Source organism: Camelus bactrianus, chromosome 6, assembly GCF_048773025.1.
Source record: "Camelus bactrianus isolate YW-2024 breed Bactrian camel chromosome 6, ASM4877302v1, whole genome shotgun sequence".
Taxonomy (NCBI): Eukaryota; Metazoa; Chordata; class Mammalia; order Artiodactyla; family Camelidae; genus Camelus; species Camelus bactrianus.
In genome coordinates this window covers 90,136,339-90,154,894 of record NC_133544.1, presented here as the reverse complement: position 1 = coordinate 90,154,894, position 18,556 = coordinate 90,136,339, and the positions used below count along the sequence as shown (strand labels likewise).

General features: G+C 36.1%; 1 protein-coding gene across 1 annotated transcript in view; it reads left to right on the top strand.

Moving 5' to 3' along the window:
• Window positions 1–18,556, top strand: part of PIAS1 (protein inhibitor of activated STAT 1) — a 115,073-nt gene that overhangs the window by 92,283 nt on the left and 4,234 nt on the right. Inside the window, exons 8-13 of the mRNA XM_074366268.1 lie at window positions 1,390–1,463; window positions 9,730–9,890; window positions 11,315–11,445; window positions 12,154–12,334; window positions 15,932–16,074; window positions 17,969–18,006. Of these exons, the coding sequence (XP_074222369.1) occupies window positions 1,390–1,463; window positions 9,730–9,890; window positions 11,315–11,445; window positions 12,154–12,334; window positions 15,932–16,074; window positions 17,969–18,006 (728 nt within the window). The remainder of the gene's footprint in view (window positions 1–1,389; window positions 1,464–9,729; window positions 9,891–11,314; window positions 11,446–12,153; window positions 12,335–15,931; window positions 16,075–17,968; window positions 18,007–18,556) is intronic.

Below are 18,556 nucleotides of genomic sequence, written 5' to 3'. Positions count from 1 at the left end.
TTTCTAGGCTATGAATAAATAGACTTTTTAGTCTGTCGTCAGAATTGCGTCTAGGGCTTTTTAAAAACTACCCATTAGTGTCCCTCTTCTCCATTCTGATTCAGTGTGCAGTTACAAATTAGAAAGCTCTATGGTGGTTCTGATGTGCATCTCAGTTGAGGTCCGCTAATTTATGGAGACAACTGGATAGAATATCTAAAATTTGGACTATCTCAAAAAAAATCCAGACTGTCTGATCATCATGTTTAATAAAGGCAGGATTCTTAATTCTGATAAATGGTTATTAGTGCAACAAACATCTACTCTGAAATCATTCTTCCTTAGCCAACTACTTTTCCCTTCCCCATTTTCTCCTATCTGTCTATCTATAACTATCTGGTCACACTTAGTTATGCCTCAGCTCTGAAATTCTGTGATTGCCTATGTGCACAACTACTCCATGTGGGCCCCCTTACAGTTTCTGGAATTATTGAAATATTTAAGCATTTCCAACCTCATTTCTGTGTTGAAGTTTAATTAAAGTTTCAAGGTTTTCAGATGTAACAGATACCTCAGGCTTTCAGATGAGAAGTATAAAGGTCATTGTTACATTAGACTGACCGAGAGTAATCGAATAGCTTTAAAAGTAAAATTATCAATTTACCAGGTACTTAAGAGAGGTACCTATTACCTCTCTCAAGAACCATAGGAAATTTGAACTGAGAAGACTTGGAGGTTACCTATTGTGGGTTGTTATTTTGCTGGAAGTAAAATTGAACTCAGAGAGGATTAACTTGCCCAAGGTAGCATAATTAACTAGCATATGGATAAATAAATGTAAACTCAAATAATTATATGGCAGAAAAGCAGTTGAACTTTTTTCTTCTTGTAGTTTGAAATTAGAATTAATGTGTTAACAATAAATGTTTTGTTTATTATCTGAGCTTTGAAAAAACTTAAACATATTTGTTTTATAGTTCTTTTTTATTAGTTCCTTTTAAAATAATATTGGTCATAATTTAAAAGAAAGAAAATCTTTACCATGTATCTTAGAGTTACAAAAGAAAAAGGGTCTGCCATCACTTGAATATGTCAACCTGCCATAGAAATTTTTTCTGTTACTGCAATGCAGTTTTTATTTTGTGGGTGAAAAATAGGAAACTTAGAGGAAATGTAGTCAGTCTGTAGATATACAGTTGTTTTTCCTTCCTTTGCTTATGGCAGAGATTGTAAACCATATCGTTTTTATCTTTTAATTCAATTAATTGGAAAATAATTGAGCAGATTATTTTTGAGTTCCTTTTTTTAAAAGTTCCTCATTTTAAGTTTCCCATTCTTTTTCTTATATTGCATCAGTGATATATCTGTAATAAACTTCTTCTATTTGTTTTTCTCTTCGATGAACGTCAGTTAAAGAGAAATTGACCGCGGATCCAGACAGTGAAATAGCTACAACCAGCCTGAGGGTTTCTCTTCTGTGTCCAGTAAGTGTTAACTAATACTTGCTCTCCAGAAGGCTTGGGGTGCCTTTTTTTTATTAAGTATTTCCACTGTTTGAGAAATTCTGTTAACTTTGAAACATGCCCGTTTTTGGTTACAGTTTATGAAAAGTAAAAGACATTGTTATTTAGTCTTAGGATTTGAAATCTAAACAAACGTATGTCTATAAAATTTTTCTTCTCTTAGTAAGTTTTATTTAAATATTGCTTGTAGTTACTAATTGACTGTCTCTTAGACTTAAAGTATAAAATCTCCAAATAAGGCATATTTATTATATCAGGGTATTTATTATAATTTCATTTTTTAAAATAGTATACTTCTAAATAAAAATCTGGCCATGATTATTCACACATTCAACTTAACCATTTTGCCAACAATGACTATATTATAAGAATACACCAATTAAAAACTATTCTCTTTAGCCTGAGTAATTGAATTGGTTATGCATATAAAAATAAACTAGAAATATTTTTAAACCAGAAAATGAGATCAATTTCAATCATTTCTACAAAATTAATATACCAAATGGTTAAACTTTGAGTGAAAAAGTTTCCCAAAAATGTGTTGTTTAAGGTTTATTTTTTACCCGTTTTTTGGGGGGGATTTTGTTGTTTTGGTTTTAATTTTTTTTTTTTTTTGAGGGAGATCATTAGATTTATTTATTCATTCTAATTTACTTGTTTGTTTGTTAATAGAGGTGCCAGGGATTGAACCCAGGACTTCATACATGCTAAGCTCATCTACCACTGAGCTGTACCCTCCCCCACAACTGGTTTGATGTTAGGTCCACCAGTACTAGGAATGGTAGTTGAATGATGCTTTCATATAAAAATATATGAAAAACTAAGAGTAAATTACTTTGACATTTTGATGACCTTTTGTTCTATAATTAATCAAACTAATATCTAAACTGGGGAGAAAGTATGAAAAATAAGAGGACACAGCTGTTTCCTAATTTGCTGGGATTGTTAAGGCAAGCCTGATATTGAGAGCTTTTAATATTGGAAATCCTACTAATCTAAAATGAAGCTGAAGTTATTCTTTCGGCAGGGGGGGAGGTAATTAGGTTTATTTGTTTCTTTATAGAGGAGGTACTGGGAATTGACCCCAGGACCTTGTGCATGCTGAGCATGCACTCTACCACTTTGAGCTATTCTCTCTCTCCTCTATTTATTCTTAAAGAAACAAAAATTTTTAACAGAAAATGTTACTTGTTCTGTATCTTAGTCTTTATAGTTTATCAAACCTCAAACACAGTATGAAAAAGTTATCAGCTGATGAATCAATTTATAATACAGTATTTTGTGTAGCTTTTTTTTAAATTTTGTTTTACCATTGATAATGGAACTCCTGTTCATTATTAAGTTTCTATAAATTATAGGAAAAAATACAGTGAAGTTAATAAAAACCAACAAATGTATCATTTTGTATATATCCTTCTATCTTTTTATTCCTTACTATAGCCAGTCATTTTTTTAGGGAAAATATTTTGACTCCAGGCTTTTTATATTATTGTTTAAAATATGTAAATTCTTTCCCAAATATATGATGCAATCATTGCCAGAACTGAAGGGAGTAATAGACAGTAACACAGTAATAGTAGGAGACTTCAATACCTCACTTTTGGTTATAGATAGAACAGCCAGACAGAAGGACAATAAGGAAGCAAAGGACTTAAACAACACTATATACCAGTTGGACCTAACAGACACATGCCGAGGACTGCACCCAGCAAAGCAGATTACACATTCCTCTCAAGTGCACACAGCACATTTTCTAAGATACAGAACATGGTAGGCTATAAACAAGTCCTAACAAATTTAAGATTAAAATCATATTAAATATCTTCTCTAACCACAGTGGGATGAAACTAGAAATCAGTAACAGGAGATAGAAAGGAAAATCCATAAGTAGGAGGAAATTAAACAATGCATTCTTAAACAACCAATGGGTCAAAGAAGAAATCACAAAGGAATTTAGAAAATATCTGAAGACAAATTAAGTGAAAACACAATATACCAAAACTTAAGGGATGCAGCAGAAGCAGTAGGAAGAGGGAAGTTTATAGCAGTAAATGCTTACATTAAAAAAGGAAAAAGATCTCAAATCAGCAACCTAACCTTATATCTCAAGCAACTAGAAAAAGAAAAACAAACTAAACCCAAGGTCAGCAGAAGGAAGGAAATAATTAAAGATTAGAGCAGAGATAAATGAAATAGAGAATAGAAAAACAGACTAAAAAAATCATGAAATCAAGGGTTGGTTTTTTTTTTAAAGATTAACAGAATTGACAAACCCTTAGCTAAACTAAGAAAAAAAGCGGGAAGACTCAAATAGCTAAAATTAGAAATGAAAGAGGAGACATTATAACTGATGTCACAGAAATAAAAAGGATTATAAGAGACTGCTGTGCCAGAAAATTGGCAAAGAAGAAATGGATAAATTCCTAGGAGGGAGAGATGAATAGATGGAGCACAAGGGATTTTTAGGGCAGTGAAATTGTTCTGTATGATACTATAGTGGCTACATGTCATTGTGCATTTGTCAAAGCCCATAGAATGTACAACGTCACAAGTGAACCCTAATGTAAACTGTGGACTTTGGTTGATAATAATGTGTCCACGTTGGTTCATCGATTGTACCAAATATGCCACACTGATGAGGGATGTTGAGGGTAGGGGAGTGTGTATGTGTGGGTGGGGAGAGCTATGTGGGAATGCTCTATTTTCTGCTCAGTTCTACTGTAAACCTGAAACTGCTCTAAAAAAAATAAAGTCTATTAAAAGAAAAAAAAAGCAATGGATAAATTCCTAGAAACATACAACCTGCCAAGACTGAATCATGAAGAAGTAAGAAATCTGAACAAACTTGTAAGTAGTGAGGAGACTGAAGCAGCAATGAAAACCTCCCAATAAAGAAAAACCCAGGACCCTACGGCTTCACTGGAGAATCCTACCAAACATTTAAAGAAGAATTAACACCAGTCCTTTTCAAACTCTTCCAAAGAATCAAAGAAAGAATATTCCCAAACCCATTCTGTGAAGCTAGCATTATTGATCCCCAAACCATACACAGACATAACAAGACTACATAGAGGGTCTCTTTAAACAGGTGGCATTGGGAAAGCTGGATATTCACGTCCAAAATAATGAAGTTGGACCCCTACTTTGCATTATGTGCAAAAATTAACTCAAAATGGATTAAAAATCTAAACCATGAGACCTTAAATTGTTATATTCCTAGAAGAAAAAAATAGGGGAAAAGCTTCCGTTGAATTTGGCAGTGACTTCTTGGCCATGACACCAAAAGCATAGGCAACGAAAGCAAAAATAGACCCATGGGACTACACCAGACTTAAAACTTGTGCATGTCAAAGGCAACAGTTAACAGGGTGAAAAGACGGCCTGTGGAATGGGAGAAAATAACTGTGAATTTTATACCTGAGAAGGAACTTTTACAGCCCAAGAACAACAACAAAAAACAAGCTGGTTAAAAGTAGGCAAAGGACTTGAATAGACTTTTCTCCCAAGAAGTTAACACAGATGGCTGACAAGCACATGAAAAGATGTTCATCATCACTAATCATTAAGGAAATGCATGTCAAAATTACATAAGATAAACTTCACGCTCTTCAGGATGGCCCTTGTCAATAAAACTGGGGATAATAAGAGTTGACAAGGATGCCAGAGACACTGGAACCCTTGTGTACTGTCGGTGGGAATGCAAAATGCTGCAGCCATTATGGAAAACAGTATGGAGGTTCCACAAAAATTTAAAAATAGAATTGCCATGTCATCCAGCACTTCCTCTGGGTAAATATGCAAAAGAATTCAAAGCAAGATCTCAAGGAAATAATTTGCACACCCATGTTTATCACATTATTCACAACAGCCAAGGGGTAGAAGCATCCCATATGTCCATCAAGAGATGAACAAATAAACTGTGTATGGACATACAGTAGGATATTATGTATACAACATTAAAAAAGGAGGCAATCCTGTCCTGTGCTACATATGGTTGAACCTTGAGAACATTACAATAAGCAAGATAAACCAGCCACAGAAGCATAAGTACTGTATGAGTCCACTCCTGAAATACCTGAAGTAGTCAAAATCATAGAAACAAAGTTGAAAGGTGGTTACCAAGGGCTAGGGGGAGGGCAGATTAGTGGGTACAGAGGGTCAGTGCTGCTGGATGAAGTTGTAGCTGCCTGTTACACAACAACACGAAAATATGTAGCATTACTGAATTGCACACTTTAAGATGGTTAAGGTGGTAAACTTAATGTTAATTTTTTTTTAACCACAATAAAAAATATTGGCTGGGTGGACAAGGGGTGTATTCTTAAGTAATCAGATAGATGTTATAACTGACTATGGTATAAAGGACTGTGGTATTTTTTAGCATTTAGAAAAATGGTTTATAGACCAGGTTAGTGGAGGGTGGGAAAACGACATGTATTTTTTTTAAAGGTATATACTTTTCATACCTTCCTTTCCTCCAAACGCCGATTTATCCATCCTCCCCCTCAACATGACTGCTTGCCACCTCATTCCGTTATAAAACACCAGTCCAGAGAATATGAGAAATTTAGGAAAGTGCATATGCTTCATTTTCCATTTAAATCACTGGCAGGAGTCTTGTTTTTCTGAAATCTCATTTTAAAAGTGTTTACAGTTATACTAATAAATATGGTGTTTATATCATTTAACATTTAGATGAAGCATTTATTCATATAAATAAGCACTACAATATAAATCTTGATGTTCTTATTTATAGAACTAGTTTTGAATTTCATAGTTGAGGTGATCTTTATGTTATTAGAAAATGTTAATCATGTTTTGCTCCTTGCATCTGTTAATTTAATGGGCAAGCTTTAATTTTTCTTTCCATAAACCCCTGCGCCTCCCTTTTTAGTTTAAATAGTTTTAGGAGTTCCTTTTAAATTGACTTATGCTTTCAAAATTCAGATTATAGGAAAAACCTCTATATATATAATCCATAATTATAATACTTTTATGGATTTCTATTTGACCAAAGGGACAATCCTTTTACGATTATTCTGGAACAGCAAGGCAATATATTTTAGGTATGTTTTTACTCTAAAAAGTAAAACTTAGTAATGATAACTCATCTATATATCAAATTTATAGAATAATAAAAGAGATTTGTTCCCTTTGAAATATGTAAATATGATGTCTGACTGTGCATTTGAATTGCCCTTGTTATGATATACACAGCTCAAAATAAATGAGTTTCTGTTGTTTGTGTGCCATTTAGCTAAAGGCAATGGAAATAATTAAAAATGTTTTTGCTCTCTGGGAATTTTTTAGTTCTGATTTATTAAAAATAGAGCTGGAAGAACATTTGAGAACCTGCCTTGTGAGATACTCCCCAGACCTGTAAACTCAAATACAAATCACTTAGAGTTAATAGAAGGAAAAAAAAAAACACTCTGTGGAAATTTATTCATGAAATATTTATGATGATGATGGTGATGGTGATAAAAAAAATTGTGGAATTCTTAATATCACACCATTGCTTTCTTTTTACAAGGAAAAAGTACATGATATTATTGATGTTTATAGGGTCCTTTTGATAATAAGCTGGTTTGAACTTAAATCTAAGTCGAATATTTTCCCTTTTGCCATATTATCAGTTACGATTATGTTACAGTAAGATTCGTCCCATTAGAAAACTTACTTGGGAATTGTTTTCGGTGTTTATTTGCAAATGATGCAAATATCCACCCCATCCTATAAAGGGAAAGGGGAATTTGTAATTACAAGATGAAGATGTTCAGAGCTAAGCTTCTCTCCTGATACCCAGTTAGAGAAATCAGTGTCCATTTGTGGATAAGTATTTAGAATTTAGTGATTATTTTGAAAAATCAGGCATATGAGGATTATCACAGAACAATTACCTCGTGATTCTTTGAAGCAAGGCGTTTGTTTGACAGCTGATAAACAGTGCATTCTGAATTGTGCTTTCCCTTTCCTATACCTTATCTGTACACATCCTTCCTGTGCCACTCATGCAGCAGTGTTCCTTAAAAACTCTGTAGGTGAACTTGTCAGTGTGGCTGATCATTAAGGGTTTGAGAGTTGCTGTCCACCAGAAAGATGAACCGACAGCTTGGGGATTATAGGACTGAAAATATGTGAGAGGATGGTCTTTGGAGAGTAACTACTTTTCAGAGTATACAATTGTATGGCCTATGGCTTGGATTCTGCAACAGTCTTTATTTCTTATCTTTTTATCCATTGTCTTCATAAACTGTCATGAGTAGCCTGCTAGTTCTGCACTTACATGGACCTTGTCTGTGATTACTATGTGTGCCTAGGATTTCTATTCTATGACTTCTAGGAATTTGCACTTCAGAGGTAAGTTAGGGTCTGACTTAAGACATAAAAATTCAGTTTAGCACCACCAACTAGATCGTTATTTGGAAAATGTTTCTAGGCTAATGTAGCATGTCCTGGCTAATGGTAAATAGATGAGTTTTCTTTTATAAGAGCTAGTTCTGTCTGTGTGTGTGTGTGTGTATTTTCATCAGGTACTTAGATAAATCAAATCATAAAAATTGAAGTATGGGGGGTAGAGTGTAGCTCAAGTGGTAGAGAGCATGCTTAGCATACATAAGTTCCCGGGTTCAATCCCCAGTACCTCCTCTAAACAAACAAACAAACAAACAAACCAACTACCTCCCCCAACAAAACCAAAAAAGAAAAAAAAAATGAAGTGTAGGAAGGGAGTAATGAAGTTGTTTAACACTGTGTGAGCACAGAATAGAAGACTGAGTGAGCTGAGGTTTGAGTGGGTCTCCTGCTACCTTACAGAGTGATTTGAAGCAAGTAATTCTGTACTGTAATTAATCATGGGGGGTAGTGTAGTCACATGAAGGGTAGAGTTGGGGGGCCAGAGAAGGGAGCTCTCAGTTTTTCTGTGCACTCCTCCTGTCCATACTTCTGATACTGTAACTGGCTTTTCTCCCTTCTCAGAAGTTGATAGCACATTCTGGGTCCTTTTTATTCTTCATCACTACATCCTATTGCATTAAGGAGGAAACAGTGTTACTTCAGAGATAGAAAAAGAGGCCCAGCAAGGTTAAGTGCCTTTCCTAGAGTTACAGTAAATCATTGGTGCCAGAACAATAATTTAGGGCCCCAAATGACAGTTAATTTCCGCAGTAGTCTAGGAAGTTGCATATTTCCCTGAAATTCTTCAAAGGCAAGAAACTTTTCCTCTTTTTTTCCTCATTTAACTCATATCCTTTTCAAGCCTTTGCATTTTTTAAGCTTGCAAATATGTGGGAGGTGTTTTCCTGATATTTAGCAAATAATGTGGTTAGTGAACGTAGATAACTTCTGTGCAGTACGGCCACTGTACGCCCTGGGGCCTCCACTGTGGTTATCCAGCTGCACTGTACGAGGTGCCCTCCAAGGAAGGAGGTCCAGATGTGGTAGCTCCCTGGGCAGGTCTCTGGACAGCTTGTCTGCTTTGGGCTAAAGCTGGCAGTTCAGGGACCAGATGAAGCTGATTTTGGTGTTTGTAGGACAGATTCAACCTATGTCAGCTTAAAGCACCATTTGCAGGGCAAGAAGAAAAAGTCTCATATCATGCTAGAGATGCTAGGAGTCCAGAGGTGTTTGCTGAATTGCCCGTGGTGGTGCGCAGGGAGGGAAGAAATAGAGAACACACATGCCTGGCTTTCTTCTCAAAGCTGCCTTTTGGCATGTTAGGCCAAACATTGTGGGGAGTGCTCATTCCATTTTGACCTGTGAATTACTTTTGTTCAGAGATCAGGTTGATAATCAATGTCATTGTTACCTGTATCTTGCAGTATCTAATAAGGCATTCCTTCTTCCTTTCCCGATCCCCAGCAAAGTGGTTGTTAACTTTTTTGGATCAGGGATTACTCTAAAAATTTGCTGAAAACATGCTCTCCAGGAAAATGCACACACTTAAAAGATTTTGCATATAATTTCAAGAGGTTCACAGTCCTGTCTGCTAAAAGCTGATCGGTGAGCTGTGGACTGAGAGTAAAGAAGACTTTCCATATACTGATTTAATATCCAAAGAAATACTGTAATTTTTTAACCTGTAAATGTTTCACCTAAAATGTGTTTAGTGTTCTTCCATAGTAATGAGAGGTAAACACGATATGCTTTAAATCAGAATACTTATTATATTGTCTTTTGGGAAAATTTTACCAAAACTTATATTTACTTCTGTCTCCCTCTTTTAAAGCTTGGTAAAATGCGGCTGACAATTCCATGTCGGGCCCTTACATGTTCTCATCTGCAGTGTTTTGATGCAACTCTTTATATTCAGATGAATGAGAAAAAGCCAACCTGGGTTTGTCCTGTCTGCGATAAGAAGGCGCCATATGAACACCTTATTATTGACGGGTATGTCGATTTAAAGGTTTTCCTCGCACCTCAGAGTAACCATCTACTTTTCATCTTTAAGTCCTCTTGTTTTGAAAACGTGCGCTTTACTGTCTATCCATCCGTCCTGACGGTCACTGCTTAAAGCGCCAGTGGTTCTAAGCAGGCTGTGTGTTTACACCTTGTCCTAGCGTGACTCCTTCTGTCCCTAGACATGCAGACCAGGTTAGAGAAAGAATGAAAGAATGACGAAGTTCTGATTCACTTAAGCTGACCAGAATGTGGGCTTTTTAGTTAAGTTGCCGGTTTTTGTAGATTTTCTCGTCATCCATCATACCTAGTCCCTGCTGCACAGGCTTCTAAAGCGAGTCAGTACACTGAATAGCAGTTCTCTTTGTTTTTCTCTTTTCTCTAAAATACTTACCTCTGTCTGTCTTCTCTACCCACAGCATCACAACAGTTTTGTTTTTTTTTTTAAACACTCTGGTGTTTTATCTGCCCTTCCAGACACCTTGGAATGTCCCTTTAATTTTTCTCCCATTCTCTAACCTCCTTTTTGCTGTTGTGAAAAGAAGGATCTGTTGATATTTCCTGTACTCTCTAGCAAAACACTTAAGGCAACTTACCTAAAGTATTTGAGAAAATATAGGACCCTAAGATGTAACATAAGGAGTGGAATACCTTTAGCAATACAAGTGTAACCCAGAGCATGAAAGATGTCGGACCAATCATACAGGGAAAAGTAAACATGTAGAAAAATTGGAAAACGTAGGAAAATAAAAAGCTTTTATGTTATGTTACTTTCTGATTTTTGCTTTCCCATAATTGTATTTATACAATATTAGTATTTTTTATCCTTTGGTTTCATCTAACATTATAACCTAAGAATTTGATCATTAATTTTACACATTTTTGCAAATCTTGTTTTTTAATATCTGCTTGGTATTTATCAAGGAGACTTAAACTTTCAATACATATTTTTTTATGTAGTGCTTCAGTTCATCAAATAAGATGTGCTTATTATAGGCAATTTGGATTATATAGAAGAGTAGAAAGAAAAAGTTAATATCCACAATGTCACCACTCAGAGATAAACACTATATACCACTTATACACAGAATTTTATTTTTAAAATGTTGAATTGTCTTTTCCTGGCCTCTTCTCACTTTCTGTGAACATAGTTTTCCTCCCATATTATTAAAAATCTTTGGAAACCTCATTTGTCATTGTTACATGATATGTTCTTGCATCAAGTTACCGTAATTTAAATAACTGTTCTCCTACTTAGCCGTAGATTTTTGAGAACAAATACATCTTCTGGGTTCCACTTTCCTTCTCATTTATACTTGTACCAAACATAGAAGGTCTGAATGTTTTTTGAAGAGTAATGATTCTGATGTCTTAATGTAGAATATGATATTCAAAGGGCAAATTGTTTTTTATAGCTTGTTTATGGAAATCCTAAAGTACTGTACAGATTGTGATGAAATACAGTTTAAGGAGGATGGCTCTTGGGCACCCATGAGGTCAAAAAAAGAAGTACAGGAAGTTTCTGCCTCTTACAATGGAGTCGATGGTGAGTGTTCCTTTTCCAAAAGGGTGGGGCAGTCTCCCTGCGGTTGTAGAGCCTTGGTTTTCAATATTAAAATGCATAAATTTTTAAAAAAACACTCAGCAGTTTATGGAGAGCTCAGTAAGTCTTATTAAATTATTGATTAAATGTTCAGAAGTAGTGAAACTTCTTAAATTTACTTTTGCCAGCTTTTAAAATTTTGTGGTATAAGATTTCAAAGTAACATAACCTAATAAGTTATTTGTAAAGTCATGCTTTTGAAATGGTATCTTATCCTTTTAAATTTTTAACAGACTTGGTACAGATTAGTAAATGTTCCTTTTTCATTTACATTTTTTCCCTGGCTTTTTTTTTTTTTTTTTTTTTTTCTGCTGGAAGGAGGCTATGGCTTTTTAAAATGTTACCATAACATTTCTCAGTGTATCAGGTAATGTACGGGTAAACGTGCAATGTATAGTCTTTGCTCTCAGACGACTTTTATTCTGAAGTGGACATATGTTTTGATTGTGTGCCCTAATTCAGAATTGTTTTTCCAAAAAATCCTGTAACAACCAATAATAAATAGTAGTTTTAAGCTTAGAGGAAACAGAACCACTGTTGCTTTTCTACTCTCTGACCCGTAACTGATCAGCTAATCCATAGACACATTGCGGAAACAAAGAGAGATGTCATAGGTCTTTTTTGCCTTGTGTTTTAATCGTCCCCACACAGGATGCTTGAGCTCCACATTAGAGCACCAGGTGGCTTCTCACCACCAGTCCTCAAATAAAAATAAGAAAGTAGAGGTGATTGACCTCACCATAGACAGTTCATCTGATGAAGAGGAGGAAGAGCCATCTGCCAAGAGAACCTGTCCTTCCCTGTCTCCCACATCACCACTAAATAATAAAGGGTAAGTACTGAGAATTTAAAAAAAAAACAAACAAAAAAACTCCTTGTCGAAGTTAATTTTGCAAATAGGATTAAAAGATCTGCCAAATAAAATGATTACACATGATTGTAAAACTTAGTGGTCAGAGAACTTTCATCTGTGTTATATTCTTGAGGGGTTGCGGTGATGCACTAGAAGGGTCACTTGGATATGACATTCATCACACCAAAAAATGATTCTAGTAAAGTAGTTCTCAAACTTTGGTGTACTTCAGAAGTCACCTGAAGGGCTTATGAAAGCACACATTGCTCTCCTATCCCTCCACGTCTGATTCAGGAATAGGAACTGAGAAATTTGTATTTCTCTTAAGTTCCCGGGTGATCCTAATGCTGCTTATAAGATTTAGGATATTTACTCAAACTGAAGAATGTATGCTGTGAAATTAACCCAAAGTTGAATGTTTCAAGTAGAAAGCAGCATAAGACCAGATGAAGGCTTTAAACATGCCTCAGAACGTGTAAGGCTGGCAATGAGAGAAGCCCAGTACTTACACAGAGTCACAGTGCACAGTGCTTTCTATTTTGCAGACTCATTTCCCATACTTCCCATTAGTCTCATATCAATAATAATGTACCTTGGCTTATGCTTCAGTTCGCGTCAGGAAACACTGATACCTACTTTATGTAAAACTCCCTGTGCTAAACATTGGCGACAATAAAATGAGTGAGTACAGTCCTAACCTGAAGGAGTTGAACATTTCGTAGGGGATGGTATATAAAGCAGGCAGCTACCTCCAGCTGTGCTCTTAAACAGACTGTCCGTCTCATGAGACATTGCGGCACAATTGCAGCACACTAAAGGTAAATCTAGAAATAGACATGACCCTTCTTAGGTAGCATCAGGAGAGTGGTGTGGCCTGGTGTAACCAAATAGGAACTATTTTTTTTAACCTTCCAGCACACAGGAGTGCCTGAAGAACGTAAGTGGGAGGAGGAAAGTCTACAGAAGGCATTGTTACAGACTTCAAGGTTTAAGAGAGAAAGTTAACACCAGACCAAGAGCAGGCATTTCTGTGCTCTGAGTCGAATTATTTTCAGGCTTGATGTTGTTTGATGAGATAAAAAGATCTTCTATTTGAATATATGTGTGGTTACTTGAAAGGTGAAGTTGCAACAGTAAAAGAGCACAGCCATGATTAATGTCGCTCCTCTCGTTAGAGGGCTTTGTCTATTTCAGGACTCTTTATAATGCAACCAGACATACTCCACAGGTTGGTATTTTCACTCTAGAGTAGCTTATCTCCCCATACAGACTGAAATACAGGCACTGAAAGCAGTATCATTATTCTAAACAGAATGAATATTTAAACACTAATTCCACTTTGCATTCTCCTTTATTAACGTTCACCTCTGGCGAAAGCCTGCCTTGATGGCTGTTACCCAGCAAGCCTGACATCATCACTACAGCAGCTTTTATAAATCTGAGTGGGGAGAGAGCAAAAGTCAAATTACTGGAAGCTGGCATAGGTAGAACAAATACCTGTAGGATTTTGATTCTAAGATATTTTATATTTAATGTATATTTTAATATAGTATGACTACAAACATATTATTACTTTAAATGCCATAGTAGCCCCATTAAAAGATATTTCATAAATCTGGGTATAGAAATACTTAAATTAAGGATTAAATGCTGAGGCATTGTGCTGTACACCAGAAATCGACACAACATTGTAAACTGACTATAACTCAATTTTTTTAAAAAAGGATTAAATGCATAATTATATCTGTTAATTCCACTCTTTAGAATATTGATGGTAGTCATATATATGTAAACATTTTTCCTTAAAGGAAATTTTTTGAGTGTTTAGAAATCTAATTTTTCTTCCTTGATTATTTGCTTTGCTGTTTCTCCAAAAATAGCTTGTTTATTATGTTTATAAAATTACATTAGATGCATTAACTACTTCCTGAGCTTCCCAGTGACTAACTGAGCCCAGGTAGAGTATTTGCAATTCCAGACCTTTCTCCATTTTCAGATAAAAATTTTCAGGTTCAGGTCACCTGAAGGTTTATGACATTTTTAGAATGGTAACACCATATTCAATACCAGTGGCTGGTTTACAGTAATGACTAGCCAGTAAATAGAAACCTAGACCCAGTGTGTTGTTTTACTGTGCAGTGTGAAGGTGGAAATGCGTCTTAGAACACTGCCACAAAATTGAAAGCAAAGGAGCCAGCCAGGAAATAGAAAGAGACAAACATCAGTAAATGGTAAAACATGTTGCTGTCTTTAGATGCTGAGCGTTTAGTATTCATCCAGAAGTCTCCTTTGCTGTTTGGTTTACCAAGGTGTTTCCAAAGACTAGCATTTCAGCTGCGTTTGTCTCTTGTGTAATCCCTTAGGCGTCGTCAGAGGAGATAGCTAATGGAAAATGATACTTTTTATAGATGTTAAGAGGTTTACCTTAAATTTCCTTTAGACAAAGCATTTTTATGAGGTGGAGGGGACTGTATGTTATGCTTCATACCCCATTCATAAAAATATGGTAGAAGGTTGTAACTAGAACTCTGTTCTTGGAAATCCAACCTTGACATCTTTTGAAATATTCTTTACCACTGTAACTGTATCTGCATACCCCGAGTACTTTACACGAAGTTTTAAAAGCAAACAACAGCCTCTTCCTACCTTCTTTTTTCTCTTTATTTTCTGTAACTTGTCTGTTAACCTCTTGCATGGTCGGGATACCATGTTTTCACTCAGGACTATTAGAATTCTTTCTTTTTCTTTTCAAAATCATTTCAGTTCTTCATTTTTCCTCTCTCTCTCCCCCTTTCTGCTTTCCCCTAATTTTTGGTAAAGCAAAAAAAGTTTAAACTACTCAGCTGCTTGAACAGCTCACTCTATTGTTACAGAATCACTCTCTTTGTTCTTTCTTCTTTGTCCAGTTACACCTTCTCCCTTTAAAACCATTCCACCACCTCTTCATTTTGGAGCATCTCTACCCCTTGTCTTGCTGCCTTCATTCATTCAGAAGACCTTTTATGCAAACAATGTGCTATTGACTATACTGAGCATTAGGTATACCAAAAAACAGTACCTAGTTTTTGTTCTCATAAATCTCACAAGTCTAGGCGCCAGCTGTTAACTCCTCCCTGCTCTCAGATTGCTGCATTCCCCTAGTCTTGTTTATATGTGTTTTCTTTGCAAGGATTTACCTGTACTTTTTACTAGCAAACCCTCTAGTGCTTTTTTAAAAAGATTTCAGAATTCTGTCTGCTGTAGTTACTTTTCACTTACGTCCCATTCAAGTGGCTCAGCCACGGCCTTCCCCCAACACCCTGAAAGTGTTGATGTTCTAAAGACAGCATGCGATTCATGAATGTTGGATGCCATTGCATCCTTCTCTTTGTCCCTGTGGCCTCTGCAAGATGCTAATAAGTATACAAATTATTTCCTAATAATTATGGTAGTCTAAACTATACACTGCTTTGCTTGTCTTTTGTTTTTTTATTCCCCCAGCACAAAAACTAGGACTCAATGTGAGATGCACCCCTTTTGTTAAACTTAAAATTTCAACTGACTCATGGAAATTTTGCAAACCTTTCCTTCTTCTAGCATATTAAGTCTTCCACATCAAGCATCTCCAGTGTCCCGCACGCCAAGCCTCCCTGCTGTAGACACAAGCTATATCAACACATCCCTCATCCAGGACTACAGACATCCTTTCCACATGACACCCATGCCTTATGACTTACAAGGTGAGTCACCAATTCTGTGTTGTCACACAGCGTTATGAATGCCTTTGATCTCTATAGTCTTCTTCTGGGTAAGTCTAAGGAAGAATTGGAAGATTGGGAAAAGAGGGGGCTGGATCTAGGAAACTGGGAGAAATATATACTGTGGTCATGAATAAATTCGAACGCAGTACCTTGTTTGTACCTTCATCAAGAGCCAGTGTTTTGCTACTAGTGGTGAAAACAGTGCAGTGATCTGTAGGTTTTGTGGGCTTCAGAGTATTCTGAGGTGGTTTTTTAATGACTTCCAGTATGTTGTTTTGAATTTTTATATTTGTGAAAATTATTTTTTGTTCCCTGAATCCAGTTACAACAATGCAGCAGGCATTGTGGGTAACTATGTTGTACTATCTTTTAGATAATGTAGAATTGAGACATTGGAAAATTTTTAATTTTTCTTCCAGTGAACCTGATTCTTCTTTTAAAAGTAATTTGAAATGTCAGTGTGCTCATTTCTATGATGTATTTTGAGTTCATAACAATTGTTTACATTATCAAAAAGAATTACTAGGTCTCATACATCTTTGTAATTTAGTAATTTATATATTAGCCATATATAATCTTAGAACGTATTTTAAATTACAAAAAAACCACATATGCTCATTGTAGCAAATAAAATACAAAAATGTAAAGTAGAAGCTCCCCCCCCCCTTCCCTACAGTAAGATTCAGGGTCATTGGCAAGGATTCTTGGGAGCTGAGATAGTTGAGTGGATTCTTAGTGATTGCTCTGAAAACCGTTTCAGCTTTGTCCAGTAGAACTTTCGGCAGTGAGGGAAATGTAATCTATACTGGCTAATACAGTAGCCACTAGCCACCTGTGGTCATCGAGCATTTAAAACATGGCTAGTGTGACTACAGGACTGAAGTTTTCATTTTACTTAATCTCAGTCAGTTTAAGTAGCCACATCGCATGGTTAGTGGCCACTCTGTTAGATAGTGCAGCCCTGTTTCTCACTTAGCCCACTGCTGACCTCACTGGCGAGGACCGCAGTGCTGTGCATTTGCAGGTCCTTATGCTGTAATCTGGTTCTAGTACAGACAGTGGATGAGTCCCAGGGTATTTGTGTTATTGTTGTATTTTTATTTCCATCTGCTTGTTGTACTTTTCCCCCAGTGTAGATATCACAACAAGACATTTTATTCATGTTGGTTTGCTTGCTCTTCACTGCACTGCACACTGGGCGATATGGACTAGAATGTGAGGTAGAAGGGATCGGCTTGCAGTGACCTCCTGGCAGCCAGGGATGAGAGCTGGTCCTTCTGGAATAGCCTCCCTGCCAGCAGTCGGACACCCCCTCAGATCTCTTCCCCCTCTTAAGTCACCCAGGAGTCCCTGAGTTACCATCTGGTACAGACAGTTGGGAAGTTGAGCGAATGTGAGAAAGAGAAAGAAAATCTGTTTTACGGCTTGCTTACCATCTTTCAACTTCAAACCTTCTCATCCACAAAATGAGGCCAAAAATAGTTACATACTTCATTAGGTGATTGTGAGTGATAAATTAGAATAGATTAAAAAGTTGCTTTACAGGAGTCAGTGAGAGCATTTGATGAAAAGCGCTGTGTCAGCTTAAGGGATCAATGTTAGATTTAACAGGGCCGCAATGGCCCAAGTCCCACAAGTGGAGTCCCTGGGAGCGAAAATCATTGCTAAAGCTTGGCCTTCAGACTTCAGTAATCCAGAAGTGGGACAGACGTGAAACGTTCAGCTCAACTCTTTATGTTTAAATAAAATTCTAAATGAATTTTAGAATTAGCTTTTAAGATACTGTATTTGTTTTTGTAGTATTGGGGCATTTGGGAGGGGTTTTGTCCTTTTTTTTTTTTCTTTTTAACTAAAATAATTTTTTCTCCCACAGGATTAGATTTCTTTCCTTTCTTATCAGGAGACAATCAGGTATGTTATATGAAAAAACAACTGTTATTTTAATTCTACATTAAAATACTTCAACAGTATAGTATGTAGCCAAGAGAGGAAATTTCCTTAGAAAATTCATAGTAGTCATACCCATTTATTGTTACAGATTTAAAATTGTAAGTAATAGTTCCTTTGTTTCAGCTGCGCCTAAATATATAATAAAAACAGTGTCTATTTGTTGGTTTCCAGTGCTGTTTTATAAAGAAACAGGGCAGTCATATTGACTGATACATCGCTTGGCCAAGGATCTCCCAAAGAGGAAGAAAGTGGACTGTTCTCCATCCTGTAGCTTCTGAGCATTTGCCTATTTGGAAATAGCATTTTGAGAATTGCTTGCAATACAAGTTAAAACAAAAAACAGTAAAACAGATACAAAAATGTCTTTTAAGATCAATGATGTGAAGGAGGGAGGGTATATATAGCTCAGTGGCAGAGTGCTGCTCAGCACACATGAGGACCTGGGCTCAATCCCCATGAAAACAAACAATAAATTACCTAATTACCTTCTCCCCCCAAAATTAAAAACAAA